The sequence below is a fragment of the Scyliorhinus torazame genome, chromosome 3, assembly GCF_047496885.1.
Source record: "Scyliorhinus torazame isolate Kashiwa2021f chromosome 3, sScyTor2.1, whole genome shotgun sequence".
In the NCBI taxonomy this organism is placed as follows: Eukaryota; Metazoa; Chordata; class Chondrichthyes; order Carcharhiniformes; family Scyliorhinidae; genus Scyliorhinus; species Scyliorhinus torazame.
Genome location: NC_092709.1, coordinates 331,530,505 through 331,549,296, shown reverse-complemented (window position 1 = coordinate 331,549,296; position 18,792 = coordinate 331,530,505). Strand labels below are relative to the sequence as shown.

Below are 18,792 nucleotides of genomic sequence, written 5' to 3'. Positions count from 1 at the left end.
CTAGAAGGTATTCTGAGAGACAGGATCTACAAGCATTTAGAGAGGCAAGGACTGATTCGTGGTAGTCAGTATGGCTTTGTGCGTGGAAAATCATGTCTCACAAATGTGATTGAGTTTTTTGAGGGGGTGACCAAGAAGGTAGATGAGGGCAGTGCAGTAGACGTTGTCTACATGGACTTTAGCAAAGCCTTTGACAAGGTACCGCATGGTAGGTTGTTGCAGATGGTTAAAGCTCACGGGATCCAGGGTGAGGTTGCCAATTGGATTCAAAATTGGCTGGACGACAGAAGACAGAGGGTGGTTGTAGAGGGTTGTTTTTCAAACTGGAGGCCTGTGACCAGTGGTGTGCCTCAGGGATCAGTGCTGGGTCTACTGTTATTTGTGATTTATATTAATGATTTGGATGAGAATTTAGGAGGCATGGTTAGTAAGTTTGCAGATGACACCAAGATTGGTGGCACAGTGGATAGTGAAGAAGGTTATCTAGGATTGCAACGGGATCTTGATCAATTAGGCCAGTGGGCCGACGAATGGCAGATGGAGTTTAATTTAGATAAATGTGAGGTGATGCATTTTGGCAGATCGAATCAGGCCAGGACCTACTCAGTTAATGGTATGGCGTTGGGGAGAGTTATAGAACAAAGAGATCTAGGAGTACAGGTTCGTAGCTCCTTGAAGGTGGAGTCGCAGGTGGACAGGGTGGTGAAGAAGGCATTCGGCATGCTTGGTTTCATTGGTCAGAACATTGAATACAGGAGTTGGGACGTCTTGTTGAAGTTGTACAAGACATTGGTACGGCCACACTTGGAATACGGTGTGCAGTTCTGGTCACCCTATTATAGAAAGGATATTATTAAACTAGAAAGAGTGCAGAAAAGATTTACTAGGATGTTACCGGGACTTGATGGTTTGAGTTATAAGGAGAGGCTGGATAGACTGGGACTTTTTTCCCAGGAGCGTAGGAGGCTAAGGGGTGATCTTATAGAAGTCTTTAAAAAATGAGGGGCATAGATAAGGTAGATAGTCAACATCTTTTCCAAAAGGTAGGGGAGTCTAAAACTAGAGGGCATAGGTTTAAGGTGAGAGGGGAGAGATTCAGAAGGGCCCAGAGGGGCAATTTCTTCACTCAGAGGGTAGTGAGTGTCTGGAATGTGCTGCCAGAGGTAGTAGTAGAGGCGGGTACAATTGTGTCTTTTAAAAAGCATTTAGATAGTTACATGGGTAAGATGGGTATAGAGGGTTGTGGGCCAAGTGCAGGCAACTGGGACTAGCTTAATGGTTAAAAACTGGGCGGCATGGACTGGTTGGGCCGAAGGGCCTGTTTCCATGCTGTAAACTTCTATGATTCTATCCGTGTGAATCTCCGCTGGACCCGCTCCAGTGCCAGTATGTCCTTCCTGAGGTGTGGGGACCAAACTTGCTCACAGTATTCTAAATGGGGCCTAACTAGTGCTTTATAAAGCTTCAGAAGTACATCCCTGCCTTTATATTCCAAGCCTCTTGAGATAAATGACAACAATGCATTTGCTTTCTTAATTACGGACTCAACCTGCAAGTTTACATTTAGAGAATCCTGGACTAGGACTCCCAAGTCCCTTTTGCACTTCAGCATTATGAATTTTGTCACCGTTTAGAAAATAGTCCATGCCTCTATTCTTTTTTCTAAAGTGCAAGACCTCGCACTTGCCCACGTTGAATTTCATCAGCCATTTCTTGGACCACTGTCCTGTGCTATACTTTTCTTTGTTCATTACAAATTTTCAAATGTAGACAGAGCAGACAGACATGATAAGGAACCAGGGTCATCTGGTACACATGTGTCACAGAACTATGAGGATCAGTTAACTGATATAGACAGGGTTTCTGCAGAGGAACACAACCCTTCTGATGAATTAGAACAGTCCATTTGTCCAAATGGACAACTGCCAAAAGTTGGTACCAAAGTGACATACTTGCCTGAAGGGTCCAGTCAATGGAAGGATGCAACTGTTATTAGTAGAGCAGGGAAGGCCACTGGCAAGTATAAACACTGGTTGAATGTACAGCATTCAGGGAAGGTTGTCAAGACAATGGATTGGGAACATGAAGTTCAAAATGGAGGGCACAGAAATGCAATGCCAGTTCAGATAGTACATTGGATAGTGAGCAGTCATGTGAGAGTCCCTTTAAGAAAAGTGTGTTTTATCAAATGGCTGCAGTGATGTCACTGTGGGTGGAGCTGGACTGTGATTGTGTCTTTTACTTTCGTTTTGAGCTGGAAGCTGCTTTGTGGATCTGAATTTTTTGGTTTCGTTTTCAGTTCGGAGCTGCATTCAAACAAAGGTGGTGTATTTTTGATATCTCTCGCTGCATGTCAAAGAATGTCTCCAGACCACTTGATAACTTCAAAGTAATACCTGTTTTCTGTAAGGAACTCAAACCTACTGTTTTTGGTAGAAAAATGGTGTTTGGCTTATGCATGTTGTTAGGAAAGTTATTAAGGGTTACCTATAGAGTACTGTATCTTTGGAGAGGTATTTGTGTTGGTAGTTGATAAGATGTTTACTGTGTGTTTATAAAATGTTTACTGGATTCATAGAATAAACATTGTTTTATTTTAAAATACTCAAGATCTCGTTTGCACAATGCCCAAGGAAAATGGGCCCTTGTGCTCCTCATAACCAAAATCTATTAAACGTTGTAGGTCAGGTGAACTCCATGAGAGACTTTGGTGTTCTCTAAACCCTGGCCCATAACAACAGGTTCGCAGGAAAACGTTGAGAACTATTGAAAGAACATCCCACAGCAGAAGGGAAAGAGCAAGCAGTAGCAGTACAGAACGAGAGACCAGGCGGGAGAGGGGACGTAGTTTGTCAAGGTCTCGGAACATGGGTAAGACTACGAATGCTATTAGGAGTAGAAGCCCACAGGCACGTGAGATTTTGGTGGCCTCCAATAAATTAGATGAAAAAGTTATCAAAGATGCCACACAGCAAGAACTGCATAGTTGGAGTGAATTTGGGGTATGCATGGAAGTACCGGATAGAGGACAAAGAGCTCTATCCCACAGATGGATTTGCATGGAAAAGGTTCTTCCGGGTGGAACTTAGAAGGCAACGGCCAGGCTTGTGACAAGGGGATTTGAAGAAAACTTTGAAGATCAGGATTTAAGGGTAGATTCACCTATGGCAGGAAAGGTTATTTTAAAGATCTTCTTGGCTCCATATTAGCCACAAAGGTATGGGAATCAAATCTCTAGATATAAAAGCTGCCATCTTGCAAGGGCATCAGCTTCAGAGAGACTTTTTTCTCCGTCCTCCTAAACAGGCAGCCAACACAGAAGGGGTACTCTGGAAGTTGAACAAATGTGTATATGGATTAAATGATGCGTCTAAAATCTGGTATTTTTTGGTAAATACAGTTTTGTTAAAGTTAGGCTGTTGCCAGTTGAAAGCAGATCTGGCAATGTTTTACTGACACTATAAAGGAAATCTTTCTGGCATCTTGATCATGCATGTCGATGATTTTTTATGGGGTGGGACTAGTGATTTCAAAGCTATTGTAATCTCTGCGTTAAGGAAATAATTCAGGGTTGGAAGTCAGGCTTCCGGTGCATTTAAACATATTGGACTGGAAATCGGACAGACTAAATTCGGTGTAACTTTACGTCAGCAATCTTCTTTGGAGAGCATCAGTCCAATAGCATTTAGTCGTGGTCAGGTTTCACAAAAAGACGCAGTGGTTTCAAAGATGGAAAAAGAGCAACTGAGTGGTTTAATTGGGCAACTGAATTGGTTAGGTAGATAGAGTAGACCGGGCGTTAGTTTTGATGTCTTAGAGTGGAGTACGAAAATGAATGATCCTAAAGTGGAAGACCTAATGAGAGCAAATAAAGCGTTGGTCAAACTAAAAATGTGTTTGGAGATTCCCGGTTTTAGATGAACGGAGGCACTTGAAACTCAGTTTATAGTGATGCGTCCTATGCAAATTTTTGTAATGGGGTTTCAAGCGCAGGAGGTTTTACAATTTTCCTTCTGGGGAACAATAGTAAATGTTGCCCTCTTGTGTGGGAAACAAAGAAAATATGGAGAGTGGTCAAAAGCACTTTGGCCGCTGAGACGTTAAGTCTTGTAGAGGCGGTGGATATGGCTTTTTATATAGCAGATATTGACAGACATTTTGGGATTAGGGGTTTTAGGTAACATACCCATTGAGTGATACAGTGACAATAAATCCCTGTGGAGAAATGTGCATTCTTCAAAAAAATGTGAATGAGAAAAAGTTACGGATAGACATCGCAAGTTTGAAGCAGATGTTGGACAGAGGGGAGACAGCAAAACTTAAATGGGTCGACAGTAGCTATCAATTGTCTGATTGTTTTACAAAAAGAGGGGCTAGTTCACAGAAACCTTTGAGTATTGTTAATGAAGGGCGCCTGTTTCTGTGACTGTTTGTTTTGGATTTTTTCCTTCCAAAAATGGGGAAAAAAAGAGGGGGGGGGGAATTATGCGTGCTTTTGAGTTTCTTGCAATTTTGTTTTCACCAAATTATTATTTTTCTTCAAGGAAGGGGAGACTGTTAAGGAATGGCTTAAGAGTCATTGCAATTAGATGTCTCATTGATGTTAAGTATCCAATAATTGACACTGCTTTGTAAAGAGGCTGCAGGTGATCTTTGGGAGCATGTGATGTGGTGTTAAGAGTTTTTGTACAGAGCTGTGTTCAAGGAAAATAAAAGGTGTTTGTGAAAAGGAGCAGAACTCTTGAATCTTTACTCAATAGCAGACGGAAGCTAACACACGGCATTTAGTCTCAAAATAGGAGAATTCCACCCATCATCATGAGGATGCCCCAAAGCACTTCACAGCTAATGAAATACTTTTGAAGTATACTGACTGATGAATAGTAACACGGCAGTCAACTTGTACACACGGTTTCCAAAAACAGCAATGAGATAAGTAACCAGATAAATGTTGGCTAGATGTTGGTTAGATCTCACCTTGAGATCAAACTGGATACCACTGTTACAGAGCTGATACTGTCACCGTGAGCTGAATGGTTCTTGTTTGTGCTGTAAGATTCCACAATTTTAACAGCAGACAAACAGCCCTGAATCGTGTCATGGGTTCTTTTATGTCCATCTGCAAAGGCCTAAGTTTAATGAAAATAGCAGATTGAACAATATTGCACTCCCTGACACTGCCCGATGTGTCAATTTTGATTAAGTGTAAAGTCTCTGGAGTGAGCTTGAACCTGCAAATCTAGTTGCTCTCCAGCCATGGAAGCTAGCTGTTAATTCATTCCTTAAATTAGGTGAAAGATATTGTTATGCAATATGAGCAAATTTTCAATTTTAGAATTACAATAAACTTCCGCAGTTGTAACAAAGAACAAAACAGCACAGGAAGAGGCCCTTCGACCCTCCAAGCCTGCGCTGATTCACATATTCTATCTAGATCAACCGCCTGTATCCTTCTATACTCCGTCTGTTCATGTGCCTATCCAGTTACGTCTTAAAGGTCGCTAACATATCTGCCTCAACCACCTCACTTGGCAGTGCATTCCAGTCCACCTGTGTAAAAAAAAAAAAAAAAAAAAAAAACTTGCTCCACACATCTCCACTGAACCTTTCCCCCTCACCTTGAACTTGTGCCCCCTTGTAATTGTCATTTCCACCCTGGGAAAAAGCCTCCAACTGTTCACCCTATCTATACCCCTAATAACTTTATAAATTTCTATCAGGTTGCCCCTCAGCCTTCGTCTCTCTAGGGAGAACAATCCCAGTTTATTCAATCTCTCCTCATAGCTAATACCCTCCATACTAGACAACATCCTGGTAACCTTCAGTTAAAAGCGGTTACCATTAGTCTGTATCGAATGATACTCCACCTTACCCATAACTAGATCACAAAACAGTTACAATATTCTTCAAAACTTTACACTGCCGAGAAAAATGTCAATAATTTAAAGCATGACAATTAGTTGCCATGAATACCATAGTAATGGCTACACAATTTAATATTTAAAACAAATCAGAAGGTTAAATCGCAGCAGCAGCTCGTTAGGCTGTAAAAAGTTTAAACAAAGTATTTTAAAGGAATATTCATCCAATTTAACACTTCATTATAGTAATGGCAGCTGCAAGAATTAAGCTCTAGCAGGTGTTCGCAACATCTGGCAGCTCATTATCGCAACATTTTACACAGATCTAAGTCCGAAAGGGCAAATCAAAATAATTTGTAATAACTTGATACCAGCTAAACATTCAAGTATATGCTGGGTTAGTTTATTCCAGCAAACCCAACTCGTGAAATATGAAAGTGCCACTAATGCTCAGAGTTACAGAAGGCAGCAAGAGAGTAGAAACTATTCAACTGGTGTTCCTACTTTTGTAACTCCTGCTAGAATGTGCATGAATAATCATCAAATTTATGTCATGTTGTTAAATATGTATCTGAACAGTATATTTGTATGATCATCTTGAAATTGCAAAACAACCAATACTCTCTTGTGTTAAAGCAGCAATAGAACTTTGTCCTCATTGCATACTGGGGACAAATTGCCAGCTGTGGTAGTGCACTGGCAGCTTGTTCATTCTAAGAAATAAATTCTGGGCTGCCTATCTTGCCGCGAGCAGACCTCACCTTAGTCGCAGGAACTGAAGCGGCGGCAGCATTTGGAGCAGGCTACAGAGGAGCTTACAGCTTTTGTGAAGTTGGTAACAGTCCTGCTCCTTTCAACTCCACCGAAGCGAAATAACATTCAAAACAAAATTCATCATTGTGACCAACTAATCAAGTGATCCTTTGACCAGCAGCATCAAGCCCCAAATTCACATATTCATATTCAAGTGGTCCAATGTCTGCTTTTTTTCTCATTCTTTCATGGGATGTGGGTATCACTGGCTGAGCCAACATTTATTGCCCATCCTGAATTGCCCTTGGACTGAGTGGCTTGCTAGGTTATTGCAGGGGGCATTTAAGAGTCAACCACATTGCTGAGGATTTGGAGTCACATGTCGGCCAGGCAAGGATGAGATTTCCTTCCCTAAAAGGACATTCGTGAACCAGGTGGATTTTTACGACAATTAACAATGGTATCAGGTCATCACGAGACTTTTAATTCCAGATTTTCTATTGGATTCAAATTTCAACATCTGCCCTGGTGGGATTCAAACCCAGGTCCTCAGAGCATTATTGGGTCTCCGGATTACTAATCCAATGGCAATACCACTATGTCACTGCCTTCCTTTTTGAAATGTGTTCCATAATCCAGCCTGTTCTACCAACCACAAGTATGACTATGGATCATTGTTTGCACCTTCCAATTTCTTTACTCTTCCACCTTCAATTTGCGAAGAGTTTTCCAGGTGAACAACTTTATTATTCATTCTTAGCCTGTGCGCGACTCTGTTAAAGTCACATTGATTGCTCAGTGAACCTTCTGAGGCGATTTATTTTTCCAAAGTTGCTCTTTCCTTAATGTCTCTTTTCAGGAGACATTAAGAGCCAATCATGTATAGCCCTAATCCATAAGGGGCAAATGGTTTCTTTCCCTAAAGGGCATTAAGAAAATACCTGAGTTTTAACCAATATCCTGGTCTTTTATGGTCACAATTATCCATGCTGGAATTTGAACTGATGACCTTTCATTTGTCAGCCTTGTGCAATAACCATTACACAAATGCAATGGTGGATTAATTGGTTTGTTTCAACATAGCGTTTACATTTGACTCTAGAATGTGCATGTTTGAGGAGATCTACAAATAGCTGGCAGAATATTGGCAAAAGCCAATGTTAGCCTATAATTGGCTGAGCAATGTCAGACATTTTCGATGACAGGTCATCAGCCTGAAATATTACGGTTTCTCTCTCCAAAGATGCTGCCTAGCCTTCCAAGTATTTCCAGCATTTTGTTTTCAATAATTTAACCCAAGGACCTTGCGCACAAAGCCACTGCACGTTTAATAAAGCACACATTAGTGAAATGTTACTTTTTAGCCAGCTGTAAATAAACTGGGAATCATTTTGTTTCAATTTTATCAGCAGATTATTCCTCCCATCATACAAACATAGAAAACAGAAGCAGGAGGCCATTCGGCCCTTCGAGCCTGCTCCTCCATTCATTATGATCATGGCTGATCATCAAATTCAATATCCTGGAGCCTTCCTCCCCATATCCTTTGATCCCTTTAGCCCCAAGAGCTATATCTAATTCCTTCTTAAAATTACACAATATTTTGGCATCAACTTTTTGTGGTAGTAAATTCAAAATTCACCACTCTGGGTGAATTTCTCCTCACCTTAGTCCCCAAAAGGTTTACTCCTATCCTCAAATTATGACCCTTGGTTCTGGACTCCCCCACCATCTGGAAGATTCTCATCTCCCCAGTGTTTTAAATAGGTATATATATATATATATATATATATTGAGGATAGCCAAAGTGGTTGCTGGATGATCAGAAAATGGTATTCTAGATTCTGAAAATTTATTAAAAGGTAATCAGTGATAGTATTAGGACCAATACAAAAGGTACAACTTAAAATTTCTCAAAAAGCAATCATAATGAAGTTAGAAAAGTGTTGTTACTGAATATATTCAGAATATGAAATTGTCTGATACAAATCACTTCTGAAGCTGCAGTCCCCATTCTTCAAATGGGAATTAGATAGTTGCTTGAAAAATAAAAGCATTAAAGTATTTGAATGCAGGACAGGAGTGTGTGATTAAATTAGGTAGCTCACATGGAGAAAAACAACTTGTTGCCACACGTAACAGACTCCGAATAAAAGGAATAGCAACAACATGGATACACAAGGAGGTTGCAGATGGATAGATAGGTTGAATGCGAAAGCAAAAATATGGCAAATGGAGTACTATGTGGGAGAATGTGAAATTATAGTCATGAGGTTTACAGCATGAAAACAGACCCTTCGGCCCAACTTGTCCATGCCACCCAGTTTTTACCACTAAGCTAGTCCCAATTGTCAGCCTTTGGCCCATATCCTTCTGTAACCAGATTTCCCATATAACTGTGTAAATGCTGGTTAATAGACAAAATTGTACCCGCCTCTGGCAGCTCGTTCCAGATGCTCACCACCCTGTGTGTGAAAAAATTGCCCCTCATTGACCCTTTTGAATCTCTCTTAAACCTATGCCCTCTAGTTTTAGACACCCCTACCTTTTGGAAAAGATGTTGACTATCTACCTTCCTATGCCCCTCATTATTTTATAGACCTCTATAAGATCACCACTAAGCCTTCTACGCTCCAGGGGAAAAAGTTCCAGTCTATGCAGCCTCTCCCTATAACTCAAACCATCAAGCATCCTCGTAAATGTCTTCTGCACTCTTTCTAGTTTAATAATATCCTTTCTATAATAGGGTGGCCAGAACTGTACACAGTATTCCAAGTTGTTCACTTTGACAGGAAGAATTAAAAAAGCAGAAAACAGCAGCAGAATTCTAGGTGCTCTCATGCATGAGTCTCAAATACATAGTGTGTAGGTACAGCAAATAATTAAGAACACTATTCTTTAGGAGAGGGAGTGAACATAAAAGTAAGGGTGTCATGCAGCAGTTATATAGGGCATTGGTGAGTCCACATTTTGTTGTGTACAGTTGTGGTCTTCTTATTTAAGGAATTATTTGGAAGTGGTTCAGAGATTGAGCAGGTTGTCCCATGAGGAAAGGTTAGAGACAAGGCTAATTTCCACTGGAGTTTAGAGGAGGCTTGACTTGATTGAAATACACAAGATGCTGAATGGTCCTAACAAGGTGGACGTGGAAAGGATGTTTCCTCTTGTGGAAGAGACCAGAATGAGGGGGCATTAGGGTTTAAAAGGAGGGTTGTCCTTTTAGGAGAATTTTTTTCTCTGAGGGTTGTGCAATTTTGGAACTCTTTTTTTTTTTTTAATTCCTTTATCAGAGTTACAAAGTCAGAGCGTGGACATGGGTAAACCCCTTATCCAGCTCCTCGCCTGTTCCAAAAAACAATTCAAATTGAATCCAATTCATGTTTTGTTCTTTTTTCTTTATACCAGATCCAGCCATTACCACCTGACCTCATGCTTATCTGAGCCAAAAGGCATAGATAGATTGCTTCCCTTGCCGATTAAGAATCTAACTTTATTGGGGCTAGATGAAAATGAAGAACTTGAAACACAAACAGATCAGCCATGTACTTATCAAATGGCGCAACAGGCTCAAGGGGGCACTAGGCCTACATCTGTAAAATTGGTTGACTGACAGAACAAAGGATGTCGTAAAGAACTAAGGTTTGGGGGGAGGGGGGTTTATAATGGAGTTCCCAGCAAACATCCTCTCACCACTCACCCTGGCAAGGCCCCTCAGAATCTTTTTGATCAGATCACCTGTCATTCTTCAAAACATCAGTGGGTATAGGCCCAACCTTTTCTCAAAAGACAACACCTTCATCTCAGGTATCAGTCGAGTGTACCCGCTCTGAACTGTTCCCTCCTTAAGTAAGGAGACTAAAACTGTACATGGTACTCTAGGTGTGGTCTTATCAATGTACTAGACAGTTGTAACAAGGCTTCCCTATTTTTGTACTCCACCCCCAACATTCCATTTGCACTAATTACTTGCTGTACCCACATGCTAGCTTTTTGCAATTCATGTACAAGGATCTTTCCATTTAAAGAATATTCTGCCTCTCTTTTCTTCATGCCAAAGTGGACAACCTCACATTTTCCAATTTATACTCTATCTGCCAATTTTCTGCCCACTCAAGTAACCTATTCATATCCTTTGCAGACTCACCGCCTTGAGGCAGCAGTGCTAACCACAGCACCACCATATCACCTCCGCTAGTTTTCTTTCCAACTGCAATTTTGCCCTCTATTTTTCTTATCCCTTGCAGGTCTTCAAAATGTTCCCAATCTTCAAGCCGAGCAGTAACATTTTTGGCACTGTACGTCCCCTTTTTCAATTTGATCCCATCCCATATTCAGCCACTGATGGTGAACCCTTCTGGTCAGGTCTTTCTCATGACATAGAAATCCAGAGATATTTTTAAACTGTGTTTGGCATAGGAATGACCTTAACTGGAGTAGTGTGTGCAGTATTAGTCTACCTTTTCTGTAAAAGCAATTAATTTACTGGAGTCTGTACCAAAATAATAATAATAATCTTTGTCACAAGCAGGCTTACATTTAACACTGCAATGAAGTTACTGTGAAAATTCCCCAGTCACCACACTATGGCACCTGTTCGGGAACACAGAGGGAGAATTCAGAATGTCCAATTCACCTAACAGCACATCTTTTGGTACTTGTGGGAGGAAACCAGAGCACCCGGAGGAAACCCACGCAGACACAGGGGGAACGTGCAGACTCCGCACAGACAGTGACCCAAATCGGGAATCATACCTGGCACCCTGGAGCTGTGAAGCAACAGTGCTAACCACTGTGCAAAAGGAATACATGGCTAATTAAAGAAAATAACATACAAGATAGACTGCAGCCCAACTGTGTTAATAGAATCAAAGTTAATGTGAAGTCAAAACCAAGACGTAGAGCTTATCTTTGTTGAGAGTTTATTGATTTTGTTCAGTTTCACAGCTCTCCACCCACACATCCAGTGTCCCAGCTATCTCCTATTTGTATGTGCTCAAAGTACTTCATCAAACAATACTCATCACCTGTGTTTCCGAACACAATAAGGAACATACCATTAACAAGCTGTCCAATGCCAGTGTTTATGCTTTGCATGAACCTCCTCCTATCTCTATTTTATCTCATCTGCCAGCATCATCTCTTGCCCATGTGCTCATCAAGCTTCCCCTTAAATACACCCATTTACATAACTATTCCACTATTGTGGTTATGTTCCACTTTGGGTGAAGAAGTTAGTCAAGAATTCCCTATTAGATCTATTAGTGACAATCATATATTTATGATCTCTAGTTTTGGACTCCCAATTAGCAGAATAATTTTACATTTGTTAGTATTGCCATATCACCCCAAAAGTATACATGCTCTTAGTTTTCACCTGAGATTACATTTAGGCTGAGTTTGCAAATAATATTGATAATCCAAGACCATTATTGCTTCAGAATGTTTCTGGTGGACGGTGGCATAGTATTGTCTCTGAACTAATAATCTAGTGACCCAGGCTAATGCTCTGGGGGCACAGTTTCAAATCCACCATAGCAGCTGGTGAAATTTAAATTCAATTCTAGAATTGATAGCCAGTCTTAGTAATGGTGAGAATCAATTATCATTGGTTGTTTAAAAAAAAAAATCTGATTCATTAATGTCCAAAATGGATGGAAATCTGCTAATCCTTACCTGGTCTGGCCTACATATGACTCCAGACCAACATCAATATTGTTGACTCTTAACTGCTCTCAAGGGCGCTATTAGGGATGGGCTACAATTGTTGGCCTTGCCAGTGATTCCCTCACCCCATAAATGAATTAAAGAAAAAGTGAAACAATTTTTAAAAATCATTCTGATACTGGCATTATTAGCAACATACATAAAGGATTTGCTGTCATATTTCACGTGGGGATTCTCTTAAAAGATCAAATGTAGAGATAACATTATAATACAAAATATCATGGAACTGATATTTCTTGATTGACGTTGAAAGAAAAATCTAATTTGAGAACACAAGGTTTTGGGCCTCAGTGATTGACTTTTGCCTTTTCTTGAATTCAATAAACAAGAATTCATTACAGAAAAATCTATACTAATTCACCTTAAGTAGTCATTCCTTACAACTTTTGCCTTCAACACAATGTTAACCTCACTGCTGTCCTGTGACTTCCCCTCGGGCCTGGATGGCCCCTTTGGAATGTGTGACTAAAATGGTGAAAAACCTGAGAAGCAATATTGAATAATTCCGCTGAGATTCAGTCAGCATGCGACTTCAAAGCATTCTTTTTTAAATTGCTGATAATGGCACTTACCCCATCATAATACCTCAGTGCAGCCACGTGGTTCTTTGGAATTGTCATGCTGCCAGAGCGAGGGTGAATAAATAAGATTCCTTCTGATAAAATTAAGAGCTTCCCTAAAATAAAAATATATATAATTTATTAGTTGGCCTTATTCATTTAATATTTTTCTTAAAGGCATTTTCATTTTCTTTACAAAACACAAAGTACAACCATCTGTATTCAATTATCATATAACACAGCCTCCCCACTACCTTAAAACACCCCACATGCCCCATTTTATAGCTAGAAAGCAAAATAATAACTGCAACACAAAACAAAAAGCAAAAATCCCCAAACGCTAATGTTTACAGATCCTTAAAGGAGATGAACAACCGCCACCTCAAGAGGATCCCCTCCTCCCACTCTCTTAACGACTAACTTTATCTTCTCTAGATGCAGGAATTCCGCCAAGTCACTCACCCACCCCCTTGCCTTGGGCAGCTCAGGATCCCACCACCCTAGCAAGATCTAACTCAGGGCCATCAGGGAGGCAACAAGCAACACATCAGCCTCTCTCCCCACCTGCACTCCCAGATCCTCTGGAACCCTGAAATTCAATTTATGTAGCTGCGCCCAAGCGCCCAACTATGTGCCACCCGTATAAAAAATAACAAAAGTTCGACTTGACCAACGGGAACAGTAACTTGTCCAACCCGCTCCTCCTGTACCTGGGCACTGACCAGCACCTTGCTCTTTCCCACATTAAGCTTTTGTCCCGAAAACACATATTCCACCAGAATCCCAATAACCCTATCTGCTAGCAATCGGGTCCATGGCACAGAGCACGAAGTTGTCCGCATACAGGGACACACTATGTTCCACGCCCCCCTCTCTCTAATCCCCTCCACTCCATTGAAGCCCAAGCGCCATCGCCAATGGCTCATTCGTCAATGCAAAAAGCAATGGGTACAGTTGACATTTCTGCCTCATTCCCCGGTGCAGGCTTGTAGTGTAGTGTTCGTGCGTGCACTCGACCTGGAGGCCCTGTACAATATTTTAATCCAACCGACAACCCCGGCCCCAAATTAAACCGCTCCAATACTTCAAAAAGGTACTCCCACTCAACTCAGTCAAACGCTTTTTCTACGTCCATGGATATGATCTTTGAAGGGGGTGTTCAGGGATGAGACCGCTTAAAACTGAATAGCTAGGACAACACTAAAATAGTTCGACATAAATTAGTTTATTAAGGATTGAGATTAATCATACAAAGTATACCCAGTAATCATTATTAACCATTAAACCTGTATTTTTAAGACATAGCAGTAATAAGCATTTAACCTCTTGCTACAAGCAGTGGGTACAATGCATGATAGGATTTAAGCTAGCTAACTTGCCCATGTTTTTGAGACAAACAGGATTGTGTGGTCAGCAAATAACAGTACACTTGGAAAACAGTTCTTATCAATGCCCCTAATATCCTGTCCTAGACAATCCATGGTGTAAGAGGAAACCTACTTTGGCATCCTGCCCATGGATAAACAGTGAGGTGGACAGGAACTGACTATGACATGTGGGATGGGAATGTCAGAAAAACAACTTCATATGGACACAAGATCCTGGTAAACAACAAGTGACGGGATGAGGTAAAATCATGAGCTCATCATAAGTCATCATTTTGCTTAAAGTAAATTTTACTGGATATTATAAAAGTGACAGCTCCAAGGATTGGATCAAGTCTATCTGGGGTGGGCTATTGATTTTTGGGAAATCCTATAATTGGCGTGTTCTTACCAGTGTTGGACAGATTGATCTTGCCATTTATCCAGATCTTTCTCTCATGTACATGAACCAAACTTGGAATAATAAAGCAATTTTAACCAGGTTGATGCGTCTGCAGAACTGTGTATTAAGCTGAGCCATAACGAAGAGCTGTGAGCCATACTAAGAGCCATAACTAAAAGCCCATGTAAAAGCTGGCTCAATACGCAGGCCTTGGAAATGCTCCACCCACTCAATTCAGTTAAATGCCTTCTCCACATCCATGGATATGATCACTTCCCTTTCCTGACCAGTCAGTGGCATCATCACCACTTCAATAACCTCCTGATGTTTGACGATAACTGTCGCTCCCCTTCACAAACCCAGTTTGGTCCTTGGCTATCACCCCCGGCACACAATACTCCAGGGACGTCGCCAACACCTCAACATCCATATTCCGTGCGATATTGCTCCTCCGCAGCTTTATCTTTCTTTACACTAAGCAAAATTGATGCTTGTCCCAGCGTGGGCAGAAGCTCCCCCATATCTACTGAGTCGTTAACCGTTTCCACTAGGAGCAGCCCTAACTCTGCAGCAAGCCTTTTGTAGAATTCCATTTGGAATCCATCCGGGCCCAGGCCTTCCCAGACTGCATCTACCCAATGCACCTCGTCACCTCCTCCAATCCAAATATGCCATCCCAGCGATGGTAATGCCATTGAATGTCATGGGGCGGTGTTTAGATCCTTTCTTGAAGATGAAATGAAATGAATGAAAATCGCTTGTCACAAGTAGGCTTCAAATGAAGTTACTGTGAAAAGCCCCTAGTCGCCACATTCTGGCGCCTGTTCGGGGAGGCTGGTACGGAAATTGAACCGTGTGCTGGCCTGCCTTGGTCTGCTTTCAAAGCCAGCAATTTAGCCCTGTGCTAAACCAGCCCCTGGTCATGAGATGGTCATTGCCTGGCACTTAGATCATAGAACATACAGTGCAGAAGGCCATTCAGCCCATCGAGTCTGCACCGACTCACTTAAGCCCCCACTTCCCACCCATCTCCGAAACCCAATAACCCCTCCTAACCTTTTTTTTTGGTCACTAAGGGCAATTTATCATGACCAATCCACCTAACCGGCACGTCTTTGGACTGTGGGAGGAAACCGGAGCACCCGGAGGAAACCCACGCAGACACGGGGAGAACATGCAGACTCCGCACAGACAGTGACCCAGCGGGGAATCGAACCTGCGACCCTGGCGCTGTGAAGCCACCGTGCTATTCACTTGTGCTGCGAATGTAACTTGCCACTTGTCAGCCCAAGCCTGGATATTGTCCAGGTATTGCTGCATTTGGACATGGACTGCTTCATTATCTAAGGAGTCGTGAATGGTGCTGAACATTGAGCAGTCATCCGCAAACATCCCCACTTCTGACCTTATGATGGAAGGGAGGTCATTGATGAAGCAGCTGAAGATGGGTGGGCCTATTAGTGAGTACAGGGTTGACAGGTAAACAGACTTTCTGGGTTAGGATTCAGGCACATTAATGGTTCATATTGAATACTCACCAGACTAACAGCTGGAATGGGTGAGTTGTCTAATGAGGAACAGTTAGACAGGCTGGGCTTGCATCCACTGGAGTTCAGAAGATCAAGAAGTGACTTGATTGAAACATAAAAGATCCTGAGGGGTCTTACTAGGGTGGATGTGGAGGGGGTTTTTCCTCTTGTGGGAGAATCTAGAACTTGGCGGCACCCATTTAAAACAGAATGCTTCAAAATATTTTCACTCAGAGGATTGGAAGTCTTTGAAACTCTTCTGAAAAGGTTGTGGAAGCAGTCTTTGAACATTTTTAAGCCAATGTTGGATAGATTATTGGTAAGCAAAGGGGTCATAGGTTATCGGGAGCATGCGGAGTGCAGATTTGAGGTGACACATTTTCTATATTATAATCTACAGACTATGTTAAGTGACAAAAATTTTACTTCATAGAAAAGTATCTAAATATATATTTAAAATATATAACATAAAAGACCAGTCATGAGGGTTGTTGTTCCAAATCTTTTTCGAAACATTTCACCTACTTCCAAATGTTTGACTTTTGAAGGATCATAGAAGCAGGCTCTGCCATTCAATACACTCATAGCTGATCGACACTATTCCCATGTCCATTTATATTATTCGTATTTAGAAATCTGTCAATCTCTGCTTTAAACATCCTCAGCTTCCACAGCCCTCTGAGGTAGAGAAGTCCAACGATTCGCAACCCCTAATTTTGAAATATTGTCCCTGGTTCTAGACTCCCCAACTAGGGGGAATATCTTACCCGCAGCTACCCTGTTTTTTGTCCAAGTATTCTGCAGGTTTCAATGAGATCACTTTGAAACTCTAGAGAATACAGGCCCAGTTTCTCCAATCTCTCTTTATAGGTTAGTTGAGTCATCATGGGAACAAGTCTGGTGAATCTTCATTGAACGCCCTCCATGGAATAATAACCTTCCAAATGTTTAAGAGGATCAAAGATTCACAGCACTCCCAAGGGAAACAAGGACATCCCCACGGGCGGCGAGACAACTACTCGAGGAACTGTTCGAAGCTGGAAAATTAGAGGAGGAAACTGCAGAGACCTGTAGGGGCAACTGTTGGGAAAAGCACGCTTCCCACTGGAAGAGACTAGAAGAAAATTTGGAGGAAGATTTAGGGATCAAATTAGGGTGGGGACTCTGGGGCAAAGCACTGAACAGGGTCAACTCCACCTCCACATGCACAAGGTTAAGCCTAATGTAGCTGAAAGTGGTACACAAAGCACACTTAACCAGAACCCAAATGAGCAGGTCCTTCCCGGAGGTGGAGGACAAATGCAAACGGTGTTGGGGAGGCCCGGCCAACCACACCCACATGTTCTGGATAGCCTTCTTTGAGGCAATGTCCAAGGTTGTGGGGGGTGAGGATGAAGTCATGCCCAATCAAACAGCAACAAAAAGGGAGCGGGAGAGGAGACAGGGTGGAGAGAGAGAGAGAGAGAGAGAGAAAATAAGGAGGCACACTGGCTGACCATCTCCACACACCCCTCCCCCCCACAGACGTTTGTAAGCACAGGCAGTCAAAAAGGTAAAACCTACCAGGATGCAATATATATGTCTACTATGTACCACAATAAAAACTAATAAAGAAAACATAATATACAAGAAAAAAGTGGGGGGCTTGGAGGCTAACTCCAATGTGGACCTTTGTAATGGATTTGTACAGACTTGTGTATTTCAATCTTCGTTGTGTATAAAAGAAAATCCTAATAAAAACATTTTTTTAAAACAGAAGAGTCTGCTCCACCATTCAATCATGGCTGATATTTTCTCATCCCCATTGTCCTGCCTTCTCCCCATAACCCCTGATGCCCTTATTAATCAAGAACCTATCTTTGTCTTAAAGACACTCAGTGATTTGGAATCCACAGCCTTCTGCGGCAATGAGTTACTCAGATTCCCTCTGGCTGAAGAAATACCTCCTCATCTCTGTCTTAAAGGATCATCCCTTCAGTCTGAGGCTGTGACCTCTGGTTCTAGTTTCTCCTACTAGTGGAAACATCCTCTCCACGTCCACTCTATCTAGGCCTCAATATCCTGTAAGTCTCAATGAGATCCTCACTCATCCTTCTAATTTCCATCGAGTATAGACCCAGAGACCTCAACTGCTCCTCATAAGACGAGTCCTTCATTCCGGGGGTCGTTCTTGTGAACCTCCTCTGGACCCTCTCCAAGGCCAGCACATCCTTCCTTAGATGCGGGGCCCAAAACTGCTCACATATTCAAAATGCCTTATACAGTCTCAACAGTACATTCCTGCTGTTATAGAGAGGGCTAGAATACATGAATGCTAACATTGCATTTGCCTTCCTAACTGCCAACTGAACCTGCATGTTAACCTCGAGAATCCCGAGCTAGGGGACTCCCATTCAGAAAATAGTCTATGCCTCTATTCTTCCTACCAAAGTGCATAACCTCACACTTTTCCACATTGTATTCCATCTGCCACATCTTTGCCCACTCTCCTAGCCTTCTGCAGCCTCCCTGCTTCCTCAACAGAAGCTGTCCCTCTACATATCTTTATATAATCTGCAAATTTAGCAATAATGCCCAGTTCCTTCTTCCAGATCACTG

General features: G+C 41.8%; 1 protein-coding gene across 1 annotated transcript in view; it reads right to left on the bottom strand.

The window, feature by feature from the left end:
- Positions 1 to 18,792, bottom strand: part of dnaaf9 (dynein axonemal assembly factor 9) — a 279,052-nt gene that overhangs the window by 117,733 nt on the left and 142,527 nt on the right. Inside the window, exon 21 of the mRNA XM_072497670.1 lies at positions 12,911 to 13,014. Coding sequence (XP_072353771.1) covers positions 12,911 to 13,014 — 104 coding nt within the window. The remainder of the gene's footprint in view (positions 1 to 12,910; positions 13,015 to 18,792) is intronic.